Source organism: Colias croceus, chromosome 16, assembly GCF_905220415.1.
Source record: "Colias croceus chromosome 16, ilColCroc2.1".
Taxonomy (NCBI): domain Eukaryota; kingdom Metazoa; phylum Arthropoda; class Insecta; order Lepidoptera; family Pieridae; genus Colias; species Colias croceus.
The window spans coordinates 9,734,080-9,754,052 of record NC_059552.1 but is presented as its reverse complement, the minus strand read 5'-3'; the positions used below and the strand labels follow the sequence as shown (position 1 = coordinate 9,754,052).

Genomic DNA, 19,973 nt, shown 5'->3' with positions numbered 1-19,973 from the left:
GAAATCATGTATTTTGTTTATAATTTCTATTTGATTACAATAATCAAACTTCAGTCTTTATAATGCAGTAAGTAGGTACAACACTTTTATATTGTGCAATTTAAAATACTCCACTTGGAATATATGTTACGTCGTAACGTGTACCGACAGCATAATGAGTTTTACATGAGGCATGAGTAGGTACTTATACAAAATCCATACTAATATTATAAATGCGAAAGTAACTCTGTCTGTCTGTCTGTTACTCAATCACGCCTAAATTACTGAACCAATTTGCATGAAATTTGGTATTGAGATATTTTGATACCCGAGAAAGGACATAGGCTACTTTTTATTGCGAAATATGTACCACGGGCGAAGCCGGGGCGGATCGCTAGTTATTCATAATTTAGAATTAGTAAGCTACCAATATAAATAAATAACCTTATTCTTAAATACTGCTGTGTTTGTTTAAAAACTTTTCAAGAAAGTTATTGGTAAAGGTGAATTAATATTTTTACATTTTATGGTTCAATTTAATCTAATGTTCAAATTTGCACATTAATAACTATTAAAATTTCGATTAATGAGAGGGTGACTAAATAATAGACAATTTAAAATTTTAAGTATTTTTTTTATTAACAAAATCTACACTAAATCGTGAATTTGTTGAATTGGGAATAAATAGGTAACATGAGACAACAACTCGGTTGTAATATCGACTTAAAATTAATAATGGTCTTTGGAAATTTGATTGCTATCATCAATAATTTCTGAATAGGACTATCTTTTCACATATTATGTATAAGTAACATTTCACTGTAACACGGTATAATACAAACAAAATTATTTACAATTTTGAAATAATGGCATTTGTGTATTCGCTGCACTTAGCAGTGCCTCCGAGATCTCCGGTGAGTGTCTTTCCTTCCCTCAATACTTCGTAGCAGGCGTTCTGTACTTTATCAGCGTGTTCGTTGAATTGTAAATGCCGCAACATCATAATAGCGGAGAGCAGTAGAGCTGTCGGGTTGGCCATGTCCTTGCCAGCTATGTCGGGAGCTGTACCGTGGACCTGTGAAGATACAGTTATATGAAAAATTCTAGAATATAATGCTACTGTAATACCTACTGAAGTGCACTTGATCTATCTATGATTTTTTTTTGATTGATAATCAAATTATTAATATATTGTAATGATTTACTTTTCCGAAACAAATTTTTGAATGGCAACACTTAATACAAATGGTAATCCCCCAGATAGATTATTTATTGACAACTGTAAAAATTATTTATATACTATAGGCAGGTATCTATTAAGTTGGTAATAATAACGATCCTCTTTTTCAACATAGTTTTATAAGCGTAAACTAAACCAATAGAAATAGCATTCTGAAGTTTGTAAATATATTTTTTAGAACTCCGTAAAAACTTCACAATTAAAACACCGTACACATTCAATTGTACTTTTCTATTTAAAATAATACGCCATTTATCAAAAGTTGTTCAAACATTAGAAAGAAAATTTATAAGACTATAATAGTGAAATGAAAATTCTTATGCTTTTAACGGCTTTAAAAAAAATAGAACCGGATTTGTAAAAAAAATACTAGGAACAGGGAAATGATGTATGAATGAGGTAAATAAAGCAACAATAATTTCAATCAATTTTATTATCTACATAAATTAATGTGAGACCACACAAACATCGTGTAATCGAATATTACAGATTTGATTAGCATTATTGTCAGATTTCATCTGAAATTGTACTTAAATAAACACGATCTATCACACAAAAAATAATACATAAAAATCTCATAAATACTAATAAAAATGCAAAGGAATGTATTTCTATAAATACTGAAATTAAATAAGTACCTATTCACTAATTGTACCTACTACTGAGAATAGCTTTAATTTAAATACATAATTCATAATGAATAAATAAGAAAAAAAAAATACTAAGAAAATTAGCAGACAACACAATACATAAAACAGCCATTTCTCACTATTTATAAATAATAATGGTAACACTAATTAGCTGACAAGGAACTGGCAACTTCTACATGACATAAATGTCGGTGGTATTTAAAATACAAGTGGAGTATGTTCTATAAATCTCGGGGCTAATATTTTAGATAAAAAGTTGCCATATTAACATTAATACATTAGTAATACGAGTATGCGATAAAGATGGCAGTTATTTTTTCCAAATTGTAGAAGCCATTGCAAATGTGAAAATGAAGGAATTCGCCAAGAACATTTAATTCATATATTTTTCTTATGTGAAAATATTTATGAAATATACATTTTTATATTGACATAACTTCCAACGTCAACATTTAGCCATAGCCTATTCATAAACAGTCGTGTCATAAAATGATAATTAAAATCATAAATCAATATATTTTATTGTATTTCTTGGAAAATCCCTTCAATTCCTCGCAGATCTTGTCTTTTATACTTTTTGGCTAAACGCATTCGGCTCGTTAAATTCAATTCAACTATAATTCCTCTAAACGTCGATGCCGCGTCACTTGGCGAGAAAAAATATAACTTAATACTATGGTCAATACTGTAAAAAAAGATACGCGTTTGTAACGTGTTATATTTTCGAATCTAACATACTATAATTAATAATATATACAATTTTAATGAATTTCCGATTTCGACTTTTCTCATAAAACATTTAATACGAAAAGCATTAAAAATAAATCGTCATTAAAATTAGCTTTCAAACAGTATAATTATTCTGGCCAGTTTCATTTTCATATTAAGTAAACCATTTTTTATTTCATTAAATTAACCCACGGCCACGTTACAAACACGCTCCAACGGCGCAACGCAACATCGACAACCGCAAATTTCCTTTGCCCAAAAAAAAAAAACTAAGCCAGATTCTTTATGATCTCATTCGTATAATCTGTGCACGAGCTGTTCCCGCCCAAATCTTCTGTCAAAACTTTTCCCTCGCGCAATACGTTGAAGCAGGACGTTTCAATTTTGTCCGCGTGTTCTTTTAGTTGCATGTGACGTAACATCATGACACCGGAGAGGAGCAAAGCCGTGGGATTGGCCTTGTCTTGCCCGGCGATGGCTGGCGCGGTGCCGTGGACCTGCAAATGTTAGTCGTTTTACACACACGGACAGACATGCGATTTACAATGGCCTGAACCAACGGAGTTAGTAAATTTGGGACGGGACTAACATAAAGTGTTATTATTTACTATGAATTTGGAATATGAATGGGTTTTATAAAGTAAGATTTTAAATCTTAAAAACTTTATGGTTGATATTTATGGCGGATTATGGTATGTTTTAATTATAAATATTATGTGTGATTTAGTTGCTGTTCAATACATGAATTAATTATTATAATTACTATAAGTATGAATTTAAGTAAAACTATCTTGGATTTATTTTGATATCATATATGGATTTTATATATCAATAGTAGGTTAAAGTAAAAATTTGAAACATAATATGGAGAATTGATGTGATTTTATTTGTGACATAAACCAATGTATTTTCCATAAGATAATATGTAACAGTTTATAATAATTTAATATCAGAATTGGTAGAAAAACTGATTTAATAAAAAAATGTATGCGTGTACTAGTGTACACACGTAAGAAGTGAAACTTCTTTATGACCTTATTTTTCAAAAAATAATTCACTATTTGCAACTTTACAGAAATTCGTCGAATCACGCGTAGTAGGGATAAGAAAAAGATGGCGCGTAACGGAAAATGTCACGGGTAACGAAAACATGTTACACTAAATTTTTTCCAACCCCGATAAAGAAGTTTCACTTCAAAAAACTTCTTAACATGTACCTATGTTACATATAATCTTAATCCAACAAACACAAGGACGAAGCGACTTTTTAATTACATATACATTTTATATAATATTAAAAAACATCACAGTATAGCAATGTGTTAACAAATATCTTGCATGCAGCCATGCCGTACCACACCTGTTAGTGTATATTATATTGATAATAACTTACGGCCTCATAATATAGCACACTTGTTGTTTTTATTTTATTTGTTTATTTTTATTACCAATGTCTACCAGGACACCTCTTCTAAGGGGTATAAAATAGTTCAAAACCAATCGCAGATCTACCGAAAATTAATAATAGAATATATTGACATTTTATGTCTGTTGAGAGTAAGATTTTTTTGCAAAAGATGACAAAAAGTTTAATATAGTGGAATAGTACAGTAGCACGTATATAAAAATAATAATCTTTGATATAATTTTGAATCGTTTTCAGGGAATCTTTTTATCAGAGATAATTTTATTATATTGTCATGTTATTATATGACTCATTCTTTTGAAACCAGCCTAACATGTACATATTCTAGCTACTTTTAAATCAATGACATCATTATCCATACTAATATTATAAATGCGAAAGTAACTCTGTCTGTCTGTCTGTCTTTTACTCAATCACGCCTTATCTACTGAACCAATTTGCATGAAATTTGGTATAGAGATATTTTAATACCCGAGAAAGGACATAGGATAGGTATTATCCCGGAAATCCCAAGGGAACGGGAACTATGCGGGTTTTTCTTTGACTGCGCGGGCGATGCCGCGGGTGGAAAGCTAGTTCTAAATAAATATTACTTTCTGATTGAAATAAAATCTTTAGAATACAGACAAAAATAGTAGTTTTGAACTTCTCGTTATTATTTCATAGCCTTAAGTAAGGAAATAATAGCATACAAAATTATTTAAGATTCGAGTCAACGATTTTCAGTCTTTTACATGTATAACTTTAAATTATAGTTTTATGAAATGTTAATTGCATGTACCTTACATTTTGTGTGAGTTTCTTGAGCGAAAATTAAAATAAAATTTGAACATTTCATTCAATTTACATCTATACTAGGTTCAGACAAATGTCATTATTTTCAAGATATTACCACAACATCTTGAAAATGCATTTATATTTACACCATTTTTTCCCCAAAAAATACCATCTTCTGCAATTTTTCGTATTTACTCAAAAAAAAAAATCTCAAAAAAGCGCGGCAAACGCCTATAACTCATACTCACAGACTCAAAGAGCGCGCCATTCTTGCCGATGTTACCAGATGGCGTGAGCCCGAGCCCACCGACGAGCCCTGAGCACATATCGGACATAATGTCACCGTAGAGGTTGGGCATCACCTGTAAAATGAAAAAAAAAAAAAATGTAACCTGTAAAAAAATGCTAAAAAATTTATAAAAAAAAATATTTTTAACTTGTTAAAAATTAAAAAAAAGAAAGTAATCTAATATAGTTATCCCTTGCGTTTGATTTTACGCAAGGATTATACATTTCGAAATTAAAGACATTTTAACTGATTTTAAAGTGTTCGAAACGTAATATAATGAGTAAATCACGTAAAAATTTATAAAAAAAATCCAGTATCAGTCCGATACGGATTAGCTACACTGACGAACATATTATAATATTATCTAGATAATTATTATCTTATATCATTTTACACAACCGGTGAAAACAAGACAATTGCTTAGTGATTATTCGACTTCTGAGGGTATTCTTAAACATTCAAGACTGTCAGTTATATTAAATTTGTCAACTATTATTATACAGTTAAAAACGCAGAAGAGAAGAGCTAAAAACGATACAGAAATATTTTATCTAGAATTTTCGAATGTTATATTATAGTTACATTTTTAATTAATTTTTGTCATTGTTTATAATAAAAATATTTTAATAATATATAAATACTCACAAGGACATCAAACTTAGATGGATCTTGCACCATGTTAAGGCAGACTGTGTCCAAGTAGCGTTCCTCGAATCTAATGTCCGGGTACTTGGTGGCCAGATCGCGGCAACAACGCAGGAACAGACCGTCGGACATACGCCTGGAATATATATATGTATATAGTAGAATTATTGAATTTTGAATATGAATGAAAAATTCTTCATTGCACATTAAATACAGAATTAAAAAATAAGAGGGGCCGTCTTGTCGCGGTAAGCGATTTCTGCAAGATATTCTAAAAACAGAAGGATTCATTTGCTTTAAAAATAAAATAAAATAATTATGCCATGAATAAATATAATTACATATGTACATACATAAATACCTAAATAATATATTATTTATGGTTTAAGCATTGGAATAATATCAATTTCACTATCAATGTGCAAATTTATCTCTAATTGTTACTAGTTTCGATGTCTATTACACCGTCGTAGTCTAAACATGTTACATAATAACTTTAACACATAAGAAAAGTGTAACTGACTGTTGTCTGTACAAACAAGATATCTTTAGGGCTATATATTATGTGGAGATAGATGTTGGTATGACATTCTATATCAATGATTATTATTTTTTACTGTTTTCTGATGCCTGTGAATCTCAGAAACAGTTTTACTCATTTTGATGTTATTTTCACTAATTTAACTCAGGCCTCGGAACCACAGACACAATAGAAAATCTATTGTGTCTGGGACCGATCGGGTCGCTTGGGGCTCAATGGGTTAATAGTGGTTATATTCACGAAAATTGTGTTTTTTCAAACCATTGATTTGAAGATACTTGAAAAACAAAAAATATTATGTCTACATGGACAAAGTCAGATCAAACAGCTAGTATAAGTATCACATATCTACACTAAGCCACAATTGCAAAGTAACACAATACAAATAGGCAACCGACACCTTGTTAACAAGACTATATGTTTCTATTACCACTATGCTATATCTATTGCATAATGTGTGTTCAGTATTTAGCTGTATTGTATGAAATAGTTTTGGACGGATGTAAATTAAGTTGTATCAACATAAGTGTAGCAGTTTGCGGTGTTTTGGAAACATTTTTGATATGAACAGTCTGTATTGGATAGAGTACTGGTATTAGATATCTTTCTGAATAATAATATGATACTTATATCAATAAAAATTGTAAATGACTTTTTCGTAGGAATACGAATACTTTGCTATTATTTAGGAGCTTATAATCATTTCATTAATAGTTATGTCAACACTATCACCACAAAGCGCAACATACATTCAAATAATTGCAACCAGTTAAATCTATTCTCCACACATTTAGAATTGTGATCCTCCATTTTTAACAATTCCAACTAAAACATACTGTATTTTGAGATATTTGTGTGTATTTGGTCATATTAACCTGATGCTTAGCGTTGATTACTTCATTTTGGTTTACAATAAAAATCATTTGACTATTAAAATTACCAATTTGATTTTGGGCAGTACATTTTATTTTTTATTAGCCAATCTTGCAATACATCTACGTACCTACTATTATCTATATCTACCGAGGCACTCGCATTCCAGAGATGCGTCAAGTTAATTTGGCCGCGTTGTATATGCGGGTAGTTTTAAAAACCCGCATATATCCTATACGTACATATTATATACTCACATAATATTAGCCTTGTGGACAGCAGTGACCTTCTTCCTCTTATTATCCCTCGCGAACTGGAACGCGAACTCAGCGACACGCTTGCTGGCCTCCTCCGTGATTAGTTTGATGGATTGCACCACACCATCCACGATCTCGTGCTCGATGCCAGAGTACTCGCCCTCTGTGTTCTCGCGGATGGTGACCACGTCCACATTGTCGTAGAGGGTTTTGATACTGGAAGGGAGAAGAAAAATTTATATATAATTAGCTGTGCCCCGCGGTTTTACCCGCATTCCTTTTGATACTGTAAGGGAGAAGAGATATTCATAGATAACTAGCTGTGCCCCGAGGTTCTACCCGCATTGCTCCCCTCCTATTCGGTCTTAGAGTTTTGATATATGACCTATGTGTTAATCCAAGTCACCCTCTATGTGTGTGTCAAATTTCATAAAAATCAGACCAGCAGTTTTTACATGAAGGAGTAACAAACATACAATCTGAAACAGACTGAAACTTTTTTTATAAACCTCTAATAGGGATCGAATTCCTAATATAAATCTAAGATTACATTTTTCTGGGTAGGTTTTATGCCAAGACGGCATACGAAACGGAAAAGTATGCTGTTTGTTTCTCAAGAAATCTGACAAAAAAGGATTCGGCTTCAAAGCGTGAGTAACAAAATAACAGTTATGTAAATGTAGTACAAACAATAAAAGAAAAAAAAACACAAAAGCAATGACCCTGTACTGACGAACTTCTTAGTCACTTTTGCTGTTATCAATTTCATTTAGTTATCCATTTGATGTGGGTACTGTATCCATTACATAAAAAACAAGAGCGTTTGTGCCGAGCACACGTGTCAGAAATGAAACTTCTTTGACAAGATACCAAAATCGTCGCCTTACTTCATAACGTGACGGTATTGCCATGACGCACCCTTGAAATTTTACTCTCAACACGCCTAAAGAAGTTTCACTACAAAAATATTATTCGTAGAAAGAATAAGTACATAATCATGTTTACTGGACAACGGAAAATGGAAGCGTAACAAATTGAAAGATAAGTGTGGATAGATTGAATTGTGAGTTCAAATTGACGATAATTTTAATATTTAAACGCTTTGAATAATTCATGGTTCTGTCGTGCGGTTGGCAATATTCCCGACTTGATACATTGTAAGTAACGAAATAAAAACAAACACTTGACTACGACATTCGGACCCAATTTATTTTTAAATTTGCTTTCGTTGTGTTTATTTCATTCATATTATAGGCTGTACAAAATTTCATAGTTTGGTTAAATTGACATCTAATATAAAGCCTTTCATGTTCTTGTATTATAAAATACTAGATTTCCGCCCGCGGCTTCGCCCGCGTTTTCAAAGGAAAACCCGCATAGTTTCCGTTCCCGTGGGATTTCCAGGATAAAACCTACCCTATGTGTTAATCCAAGTTACCATGTGTACTAAATTTCATTGTAATCGGTTCAGTAGTAATTGCGTGAAAGAGTAACAAACACACACACAAACACATCCTCACAAACTTTCGCATTTTGATTTATGATATTAGTAGCAAGGACTCATTTTGGAATGAAATACCGTCCGCGTCCCCAGTTTGTGTTATGCAACTTAAGGCTTTAATAGGGGCTAGCGACCTTGACGACGATTTACAAGGCGGGATCGGGAGACGACCGCGGAATTTACCGTAGTAAAAGTACGTATAAAAATTATTAAAAAGATATTTGGATATGGAATCAAAATTTAAAACAACCATGCCCTGTGTTTCAATTTGATAAACACACTGTAAAAACACTACAATAATTGATGTTATATTGACTTAGCGTTTTGGTTTAAAGTCCAAAAATCGACCTCAGTTCATGATTTTTTTCCAAAAAACCTAATTGTAAAATAAACAAATTAAAACAACCATGCCCTTTATCATATTCGAAACTTTAATATACATTTTTTTAGATATGTACATTAAGTATCTAAGAAGAAAAACGGTTATAACTAGAGTTAATTTTCGGTATTAAAAGGGAACCCTACCCGATTCAAGCCTTAAGGCGCGGTCATTGCATTGATAAGTTTAAGTGAGCGCATTGAGTAGACAATACAAATAACAAATATAAGTGTTTTCAAGTGCTTTAAAGTATCACAATATCATATAAAACAAAGTCACATAATTCATACATCAAATCGGCTAGACCGATTTTTATGTTACTTTATCTTCTTGTATCTGACTTCCAAATAAAGCATACTTGAAGTGATACGGCTACATATTGATTGTAATTTTGTCATATCAGTAAATACGACAATGGCGTGTAGATAATGGGCTATCAAGTTTCCCGATGAGATTATATTTCCTGACTTTATCGTGTGCGGAATTCAACCGGATTACGTACATTTTGTTATCAGTACTTATCAATTTTTTACAATTACGTGACTGTCTATGATGGTATTGTTAATTTATAAGTCACTTTTTGGAGTTCTGTATTCTAGAGGTACAAACGGAAGCCTATTAAGACTCTATGGTGTGACTGTGTTTGAAATTAAATTGTGTGAAAAGTCGACATTTTCACAGATGGTGTTTTCTTTTGCCCAAATTAGAATACTAAAATAGAATAAAATATTTACGTTTGGCGTTTTTTAAAGATGGTCTGGAAAAACTTGTGTGCAAATCAAAACTTTTATCAAATAACTGGTATTATTGGACATTAAAATTTATTGTATTGTGGGCTTGGAAATGAGAAAAATAAATAAGAAAACTGACTTTTTCAAAATAAAACTGAGAAGCAAGAGCAATATCCTAAGTTAATAACTTAAACTTTTGTCAATCCTTTACTGATATGTACAACAAATAAATATGCAAATGAACTGAGTTGTATAAGTCAACCGATACAATGCTAACATTTCTTGGAAATAATACATTTATCCTGTCATTATTTTTGGTGAAAAAATAAAGTTACATACAGACAAACATGATTAACTTTTTTACATTGTAATGCAACATTGACTTACAGATAAGCATAATCAGTCAATGCTGAATGTGAAAAATCAATCACTGATAGGCGAGCCGTTTGCAACATACTTTGGATTTAAATCATTTATATCCTGCAGATTATTAATTTAATCCCATTCTTACTAATTAAATATGATTTATATATATTTAAAATATGTTTATTATATAATAAGAATGAAAATGATGGATCTATACTAATATTATAAAGCTGAAGAGTTATTAATCTCGAGAACTACTGGCCCGATTTGAAAAATTCTTTCGGTGTTAGATTGCTCATTTATCGAGGAAGGTAATAGGGTATATATCATCCTGCTACGACTAACAGGAGTGGAGCCACGGGGGTGAAACCGCGCGGAGCAGCTAGTATGCGATAAATTTCTTTATTTATTTTCAATATTAAACTTTTTAGTAATCTCTTGTTAATTTATCACATAATGACTGAACTTAAAAACTTGAGTATTTGTTGAGACATAGTTAAGGCCGTGTACGCGGTCCATGCGATGTTTGGCTCAAATATGTGATTTTTCAAACCAGATTGTCCATCAACCACTTATCTTACAAACATATGAATTACTAATAATTTTAGGAAATTTTATTGTCTATATAGTTAGTTAAGAGTTTTTTTCAATTAATACAGTATTTGTGAATACCATCAAGATAACTGAGCCGATGATTACTTGATTTCACTTTTAGTGTCAATTTCGAAGCTAAAAATATCTGAAATTGCTGACAGATCTAACACACATTTTTTTTAACTAACTGCAAAAATCCTTATTAAAATAGTTAGTTAAAAGATTTATTTATTTTGGACTCCTAACTTACGAAATTAAAATCAGAACAATGTGAATTTTTTTAGAAATTATAGTCGACAAAATGATTATTTTCACCAAGATATTTGACTTAGTTGAATATAATTTATACATATTGCAATAAAAGAACGTATTACTTATAAGATAAAATTTAAAAAATCAACTAAGGTACCTCTATTATTTTTCTACAATTTTTTTAAAGTACTATAAAACACTGCGCGCGACCCGATTAAAATCAGTCGGCAGCGAGCCTTTCCAGAGAGAGGACATGTTGCTCGGCGCTCTCCTGTGGACCTATGCTGTTCATAGTAAAAGGATAGCGCAAGCCGCGATCTATCGTAATAGATCGCGGAGATTTTGACTTGCGTTAAATTGAATAAGCGCTCTTAAAGCCTATAATTATTAACTAAGGGCCGATTTTTCAATGCCCAGATAAACAGCTAGATAGACTTTATTCTTCAGTTAACAAAATATTCAATTTTTCAATAGACGAATAGGACTTATCTATCGAATAACTACGTTATTTGAGGAATAAATCTATCTGCTGCTCCAACGGCCAGATAGCGTGCTATTCGACGATTAGACGTTTGAGTTGACAACTGACGCGTCAAATTTGGGATATTTTCGTATGTAATAACATAGAGCGTAGAATTTTTACAATAAAGCCTCTTTCTATAAAATAATTATCAATTAAAATCATATTGAAATTGATGTTTTTGATAGTACCTACTGATGATCATGCCATTGAAAATTTGCCGGACGCTGCCTTTATGTCGTTTCCATCGTAAAATATATACATTTATTACATACAACCTGACTAATTTAATATGTTTGTTTCGCCACTCCAAGAGCAGAGCTGCCAATATGGAAATATTTGGTCAGATAGTTATTCATCAAATAAATCACGATTGAAAAATAGGCGAGCCGTTATGAGTTAGATAAGCAATTGAATAAATCTATTCGAGGGGTAGTTATTAGACTGTTTATCTGGGCATTGAAAAATCGGCCCTAAACGAAACTAGCATTGTAAAGAATATAATATTATAATAATGATTGAAAGTTTTCAAAAAGAAAAATTCGGAACCAAAATTTTTGGTAATTCCCATGTTTTTATTATCAGAGTTATCATTTGAAAATAATGACTCATTTTTTAAATGAAAATCAAATCCATGAATTTAACTTTTTATGAATATTTAAAAACCTAGATCAGACACAACTATCAAAATGATTTTCTTGTCAGAGTATATTTAAAACCAGCATACAAAATTTTATTAATGGAATAATTATTATATATAGTATTTCACTCACCCATCTAAACTCTTGCAAGGCCTGACATTAGCATACAGGTCAAACTCTTTACGGAGAGCCAGGTTCAAGGATCGGTAGCCTTTACCAACTGGAGTCATCAATGGACCCTTCAGCCCAATTTTGTTTTCATTGACAGAGTCAATCGCCCTTTGAGGAATGCCGAATTTGCCATCTGGACCCTAAAATTATAGGTTAATTTTAATGCACGGTTTTAAATCATAATTAAATTTAATTAATAACATAATCAATGTCTTGAAGAATGTTTATTATGAAGTAGTGTACATAACTAACAAGATTTAGTTACGATGTCGCAGTTACTTACCCTAACAGCTGTCACATCGACTTCATCCCACTCGATAGGAACTTTGGCTGCTTCGAATATTTTCTGCACCGCCACGGTAATTTCCGGCCCGATTCCATGTCCAGGGATCAAAGTAACCTTCCGCACTCCAGTGCTGTACTGCGCAGCACCAGCCCTGCTCGCCGGAACCTAAATAAAACACAAAATATATCACCACTATCTTAACCTCGCACACTTAACTATATCCTTGAATAAAATTATGTTAACCTTACTAACGACACTCCCGACCGCACTGGGCGTCTTTTCCACCCCCGAATCGAACAATTTTAACAAGCTCTCTACGACTTTACTCTCACGAAAAGGCTTCAAAAGCGCATTTATGTAATTCTTCGACATAACTATAAGTCTATTTTTGGATGGGAAAAATTAACTACACAAGCGGCTTTTATATGTTAGAAAGAAGAAATAGCATGCAAATAAACAAAAGAAATTAGTTATTGCATTCACGAATCACAAACTTACGATTTTTTTAATAAATCTTGCAGCCATTTCACTAAAATTTTATATTACGTTTACGACGACAAGTCTCCGCGGCAAGAGGCGGAGGGGAGGAAATTGCGAGCAAGACATCGACGCATGACCGGAAAGTACTGTCAAATTACCAAGGTCGATTTAAATTGATTTAAATAAAATATTTTATTACACCTGCATCTTCTTACAAAAATATATATGAAGATTGCAAAGATTACTCATACCATACTTATCAACAAAAACATGTGAATAATAGAATTTATTTTATATTTTAAAATATAATGGTTTGTCTAAATGCATAAAAAATTACTGAACGCATGATAATTTAATTCCAGATGTCAATAATTTCGTAAACGTCATTGTCAGCTGTTTCATGTTTGCTAAAATCTTGTTTAGGCAAAAGTAATAACAAAAATATTTCAGATTAATAAATAAATGTTCTGAATAATTGTATGGACGTAGTATGTTAACGCTCCAGTGATGGATCAACCTCTGTCGTTAAAGTTGGCATCATTATGCCTTATTTCACAACACAAACTCCAATGTATACTGTCTTCTTGCGGCAGTAAATTAGATTTAATTATTGACCCAATTCTCATTAAACCTTTAGAAAGAATATGTGGAGTGAGTTGGTTAAGGTACGTCTGAGAGAAAAGAGTTTTATTAATATTAATTAAACTAATAACTTCAAAGCAACAAGTTCCTTTAAAATATTACCTAGCCATATAATATGTTTTCTGTTATTTCTCTTCTCTAAATAAATATTTATTTATCGTTCAATTGTATTTAATTTTGAGAAACCTACGAATATTTTTAAACATTTATATCCTTGAATTCTTACAGGCAGCATGGTGTTGATAAAATTTACAAGATGGAACCACAATTGGGTAACACAGCTAACACGAATCGCGCATATCTCATACCAGCTTGCCTTCAAAAATACAAATGTGTTCTTGACCAAATCTCTTCAGTACTCAGCCAAAATCCTTCACTAACTGATGCCAAATGTTTCAATGTTATTATTGTGCCCAAAACAATGTCTACTTACGATTCTATACTTGAAAGTAAAGGCCTGTACGACATTGTAAAATTACACTCATTTTCTTGGGAATTATTTAGTTTAGACGAACAATTACTAAGTTTGGAATTACCATTTCTCTATAGACAGATGTTTGTCGAGCAAAATCAGTCTTTATTGAGCAGTATCTCTATGTGTTTATGGAGTTTATTCCATGTTACTGGCCAGCCGAAATGTATATTATCGCTTGGCAAATTATCATCCAGTGTTCTTGATATATTGGAGGTGTATAAGGAAAGCTATGAAAGAGATTTTGTGAATATGGAAAATTCCCAAGAAATAGGTGCTTTAATTATCATGGACAGAGACCAAGATTATGCCTCTAGCCTACTTACTCCTGCTACCTACAGTGGTCTATTGAATGAAATCTTCAGCATAAACTGTGGTCACTTAGACCTTAATGTCAAAGAAACAAAATTGAAAAAGGGCAAGATGAATTTCACATCTAGTGAGGATAAATCAGCAAAAAACACAGTGATGACGTTAGATAGTTCTATAGACAACTTATACGGTGAAATTAAACACAGGCATTTCTCTGAAGTTTTAAGTGTGTTAAGTTCAAAGGCAAAACTGTTGAAGAATGAAGACATAAAAGCTCTCGGTATTCAAGAAATGAAAGACTTTGTTGCGACAAAACTACAGCAAGTGACTCTTTTTAAACAGAATTTAGTTAACCATGTGTTGGCTTGTGAGACAATTATTGCGGAAATGAACAATAGGTTTGAGAATTTGACTCAAGCTGAGTGTGAAATGTTAAATAATAGAAATAAAAAATCTAACTTCGCATTTGTTGATGAACAGTTTGGTACAGACATTCATATGTATAACAGCTTGCGTCTCATGTGTTTATTAAGTTTAACTCAGGGTTTATCTTATGATGAATATAATTCCTTAGTTAGCAAATATTTACTCGCTTTCGGGTATAAGTTTTTGTATGTGTTTAATAATTTGATTAGTGCTGGTTTGTTAGTGCAACCATCTAGTCCGAAATTATCGTTAAATATTAGTAACTTAAGCAATCTCAGTGAACGATTACCGAAATGGCAGACTGGCTTTCAGAATATTGCTAATAAATTAAAACAGTTGCCACAAACTGAAGCTGGTACATCTCCTGGTTATGTATTTAATGGGAGCTATATACCATTAGTCGCTACTCTCTGTAATGCTTTATTAAGCTCTGAATCTCTTTCCGAAGTATTGAATAAGCTATCAGCTTTAAACGACTTAAAAGTAGGTGGCGCTGTTGTAGACAAGTTAAAAACTGGTATGGAAACATTGAATGAAAAGTTGTCGAACCTATCCATGCAAAGTAATATAGATCTTGGTAGTAAGGACGCAAAGTCGATTTTGAAAGTGTTGAAAAGTGATAGTAAAATGAATAGTGGGTTATCTATAAAGCCTCGGACGGTTTTAGTGTTTATTATTGGTGGAGTGACCTATGCAGAAATAGCTGCATGTGATGTTGTGCAGGCGGCGACGGGGAGTAAGATATTTATTGCTGGAGATTGTATAGCTAGCGGCAGTGATATTATGGCCGCTAATATCTGAAGAAATTAACTTCAAGATTAATTTGTAATGTGTATAATATGTTAGTGACTATTTTATTTCCTCACTATAATATTATGATCGTAAATTGTACCAATAGAATTGGATGTACGAATGTAAAATCGTTTGCATCGTTTTTTATTACCTATAATAGATAGAAAAAAATTAAATACTCTGAATAAAAAAGGAATTATGGAAACATTTTTAGGTAGTCTTATTACTTGTTATAATATATTGAGACACCACTGCCTATATATTTAACTAAAGAGGGAATGCCCTCTTCATTTGTTGTTGAATGATATTTATTTCTATGTAAGTGTATTATATTAACTTTGTAGGTACATATATCTCAAATTCTAATGATTATGCATTGCATTAAGTTTATATATTATTTAATTGCTCATATACAGTGTATACAGTTTATTATAAGTATCTCTATGGCTGTTAATCTTGAAATAAAACAAAAATTCAGTAAAAAAGATATATTTCGTTTCATTTATCACAGTAAAAAATTATCTTACATTCTTAATTATTAATAATACGGCTTCAAATCGCAAGCAAGATGGCCGACATAACATGCAATTAATATTATAGATACAATTTAGGATTTAATTAACCTAGAGTATTTTATATTAATAAGCTTTTGGTCCAAGGTGTGTTAAACATTTATAAGTGTTTCAGATGAACTTATTATTTTTTTAGAGGTACATGAAGTATTGTCTTCTGTGCCGATTTTAATGAAAAATCCATCCATTTGATTTTGCCTTAAAAATATGTATGAATCAATTAAGATTTGTATCAATATTACAAAAAGTTTTACTTGATTCGAATATTATATGGTAAAAGTAATAAAAACTATAAGTTTTTGAAGTGAAAACTTCTTTAGCGGCGTTGGGTATAAAATCTTAAACTCGCGTCAGGACACGTGACCTGATCGAAAAAGCGTAAGACGGATGGATATCAAACATGCTCAACGTTAATAATCAAGTTTTCACTTCTGCCGGCACTCCCGGAGTGCAACCCGTCTTTTTTTAAATAATGTCTTTCTGTCTTTTAACTGTAAGAAAAGAAAGGGACATAGATATTAATTGATATTACAGTACATAGATAAATGGAATTATTTTTTTTCTAAAAATACTTAAGCATCTGCATCCAATAATATTCGGGAAACAGTTCGTAATATGCGCCACCATTGTTTTTATTTAAAATTTAGTAAACAATTATTAATCAATGCATAAAAAGTCCGTTATATTATTTTAAGGCAGAATCAATAGTAGGTACAAGTACAAGGTCATTTTATAAATTTATAAAGAATAGAAAAAATTCGATCACGAGGCGGGACTTGAACCCGCATCCTTCGCGCCATTCCGGGGCGGATGCCTAACCAACTCAGCCACTCGTGACCCGCCTGAGCAATCGAATTTATTCTATCCTTTCAGTTTTATGTGTCTTAAGGGACACACCGCGCGCCATCTATTGAGATGATTTAACAACCATTTCAACCAATATGAAGCACTTTTCAGTGAATACAATATTGTAACGATGGAACACGACCTTTTCTTGAATTTATATTTTTTTGGTTTTTATGGCATTCAAATGCTTTATAAATATAAATTTATAAAGAATAGAAAAAATTCGATCACGAGGCGGGACTTGAACCCGCATCCTTCGCGCCATTCCGGGGCGGATGCCTAACCAACTCAGCCACTCGTGACCCGCCTGAGCAATCGAATTTATTCTATCCTTTCAGTTTTATGTGTCTTAAGGGACACACCGCGCGCCATCTATTGAGATGATTTAACAACCATTTCAACCAATATGAAGCACTTTTCAGTGAATACAATATTGTAACGATGGAACACGACCTTTTCTTGAATTTATATTTTTTTGGTTTTTATGGCATTCAAATGCTTTATAAATATAAATTTATAAAGAATAGAAAAAATTCGATCACGAGGCGGGACTTGAACCCGCATCCTTCGCGCCATTCCGGGGCGGATGCCTAACCAACTCAGCCACTCGTGACCCGCCTGAGCAATCGAATTTATTCTATCCTTTCAGTTTTATGTGTCTTAAGGGACACACCGCGCGCCATCTATTGAGATGATTTAACAACCATTTCAACCAATATGAAGCACTTTTCAGTGAATACAATATTGTAACGATGGAACACGACCTTTTCTTGAATTTATATTTTTTTGGTTTTTATGGCATTCAAATGCTTTATAAATATAAATTTATAAAGAATAGAAAAAATTCGATCACGAGGCGGGACTTGAACCCGCATCCTTCGCGCCATTCCGGGGCGGATGCCTAACCAACTCAGCCACTCGTGACCCGCCTGAGCAATCGAATTTATTCTATCCTTTCAGTTTTATGTGTCTTAAGGGACACACCGCGCGCCATCTATTGAGATGATTTAACAACCATTTCAACCAATATGAAGCACTTTTCAGTGAATACAATATTGTAACGATGGAACACGACCTTTTCTTGAATTTATATTTTTTTGGTTTTTATGGCATTCAAATGCTTTATAAATATAAATTTATAAAGAATAGAAAAAATTCGATCACGAGGCGGGACTTGAACCCGCATCCTTCGCGCCATTCCGGGGCGGATGCCTAACCAACTCAGCCACTCGTGACCCGCCTGAGCAATCGAATTTATTCTATCCTTTCAGTTTTATGTGTCTTAAGGGACACACCGCGCGCCATCTATTGAGATGATTTAACAACCATTTCAACCAATATGAAGCACTTTTCAGTGAATACAATATTGTAACGATGGAACACGACCTTTTCTTGAATTTATATTTTTTTGGTTTTTATGGCATTCAAATGCTTTATAAATATAAATTTATAAAGAATAGAAAAAATTCGATCACGAGGCGGGACTTGAACCCGCATCCTTCGCGCCATTCCGGGGTGGATGCCTAACCAACTCAGCCACTCGTGACCCGCCTGAGCAATCGAATTTATTCTATCCTTTCAGTTTTATGTGTCTTAAGGGACACACCGCGCGCCATCTATTGAGATGATTTAACAACCATTTCAACCAATATGAAGCACTTTTCAGTGAATACAATATTGTAACGATGGAACACGACCTTTTCTTGAATTTATATTTTTTTGGTTTTTATGGCATTCAAATGCTTTATAAATATAAATTTATAAAGAATAGAAAAAATTCGATCACGAGGCGGGACTTGAACCCGCATCCTTCGCGCCATTCCGGGGCGGATGCCTTTTCAACCAATATGAAGCACTTTTCAGTGCTTCATATTGGTTGAAATGGTTGTTAAATCATCTCAATAGATGGCGCGCGGTGTGTCCCTTAAGACACATAAAACTGAAAGGATAGAATAAATTCGATTGCTCAGGCGGGTCACGAGTGGCTGAGTTGGTTAGGCATCCGCCCCGGAATGGCGCGAAGGATGCGGGTTCAAGTCCCGCCTCGTGATCGAATTTTTTCTATTCTTTATAAATTTATATTTATAAAGCATTTGAATGCCATAAAAACCAAAAAAATATAAATTCAAGAAAAGGTCGTGTTCCATCGTTACAATATTGTATTCACTGAAAAGTGCTTCATATTGGTTGAAATGGTTGTTAAATCATCTCAATAGATGGCGCGCGGTGTGTCCCTTAAGACACATAAAACTGAAAGGATAGAATAAATTCGATTGCTCAGGCGGGTCACGAGTGGCTGAGTTGGTTAGGCATCCGCCCCGGAATGGCGCGAAGGATGCGGGTTCAAGTCCCGCCTCGTGATCGAATTTTTTCTATTCTTTATAAATTTATATTTATAAAGCATTTGAATGCCATAAAAACCAAAAAAATATAAATTCAAGAAAAGGTCGTGTTCCATCGTTACAATATTGTATTCACTGAAAAGTGCTTCATATTGGTTGAAATGGTTGTTAAATCATCTCAATAGATGGCGCGCGGTGTGTCCCTTAAGACACATAAAACTGAAAGGATAGAATAAATTCGA

General features: G+C 32.8%; 2 protein-coding genes across 3 annotated transcripts; one reads left to right on the top strand and one right to left on the bottom strand.

Annotated features, from left to right (window-relative positions):
• Positions 1 to 592: 592 nt before the first annotated feature.
• On the bottom strand, positions 593 to 13,475 carry LOC123698765 (probable isocitrate dehydrogenase [NAD] subunit alpha, mitochondrial). Of its 2 annotated transcripts, none has more exons than XM_045645526.1 (7): positions 13,346 to 13,475; positions 12,845 to 13,012; positions 12,523 to 12,701; positions 7,407 to 7,622; positions 5,736 to 5,871; positions 5,050 to 5,163; positions 593 to 1,054 (listed from the first exon to the last, which is right to left on the bottom strand). In XM_045645526.1, the coding sequence occupies exons 1-7, from the start codon at positions 13,370 to 13,372 to the stop codon at positions 830 to 832; spliced, it is 1,065 nt and encodes a 354-aa protein (XP_045501482.1). In that variant the 5' UTR covers positions 13,373 to 13,475; the 3' UTR covers positions 593 to 829. The 2 variants fall into 2 exon arrangements, with proteins under 2 accessions (XP_045501482.1, XP_045501481.1); XM_045645525.1 differs by lacking the exon at positions 13,346 to 13,475 and adding an exon at positions 13,091 to 13,269.
• An 87-nt stretch (positions 13,476 to 13,562) lies between these two features.
• On the top strand, positions 13,563 to 16,450 carry LOC123698764 (vacuolar protein sorting-associated protein 33B). Its single transcript, XM_045645524.1, has 2 exons — positions 13,563 to 13,992; positions 14,198 to 16,450. The coding sequence occupies exons 1-2, from the start codon at positions 13,835 to 13,837 to the stop codon at positions 15,978 to 15,980; spliced, it is 1,941 nt and encodes a 646-aa protein (XP_045501480.1). The 5' UTR covers positions 13,563 to 13,834; the 3' UTR covers positions 15,981 to 16,450.
• Positions 16,451 to 19,973: the final 3,523 nt, after the last annotated feature.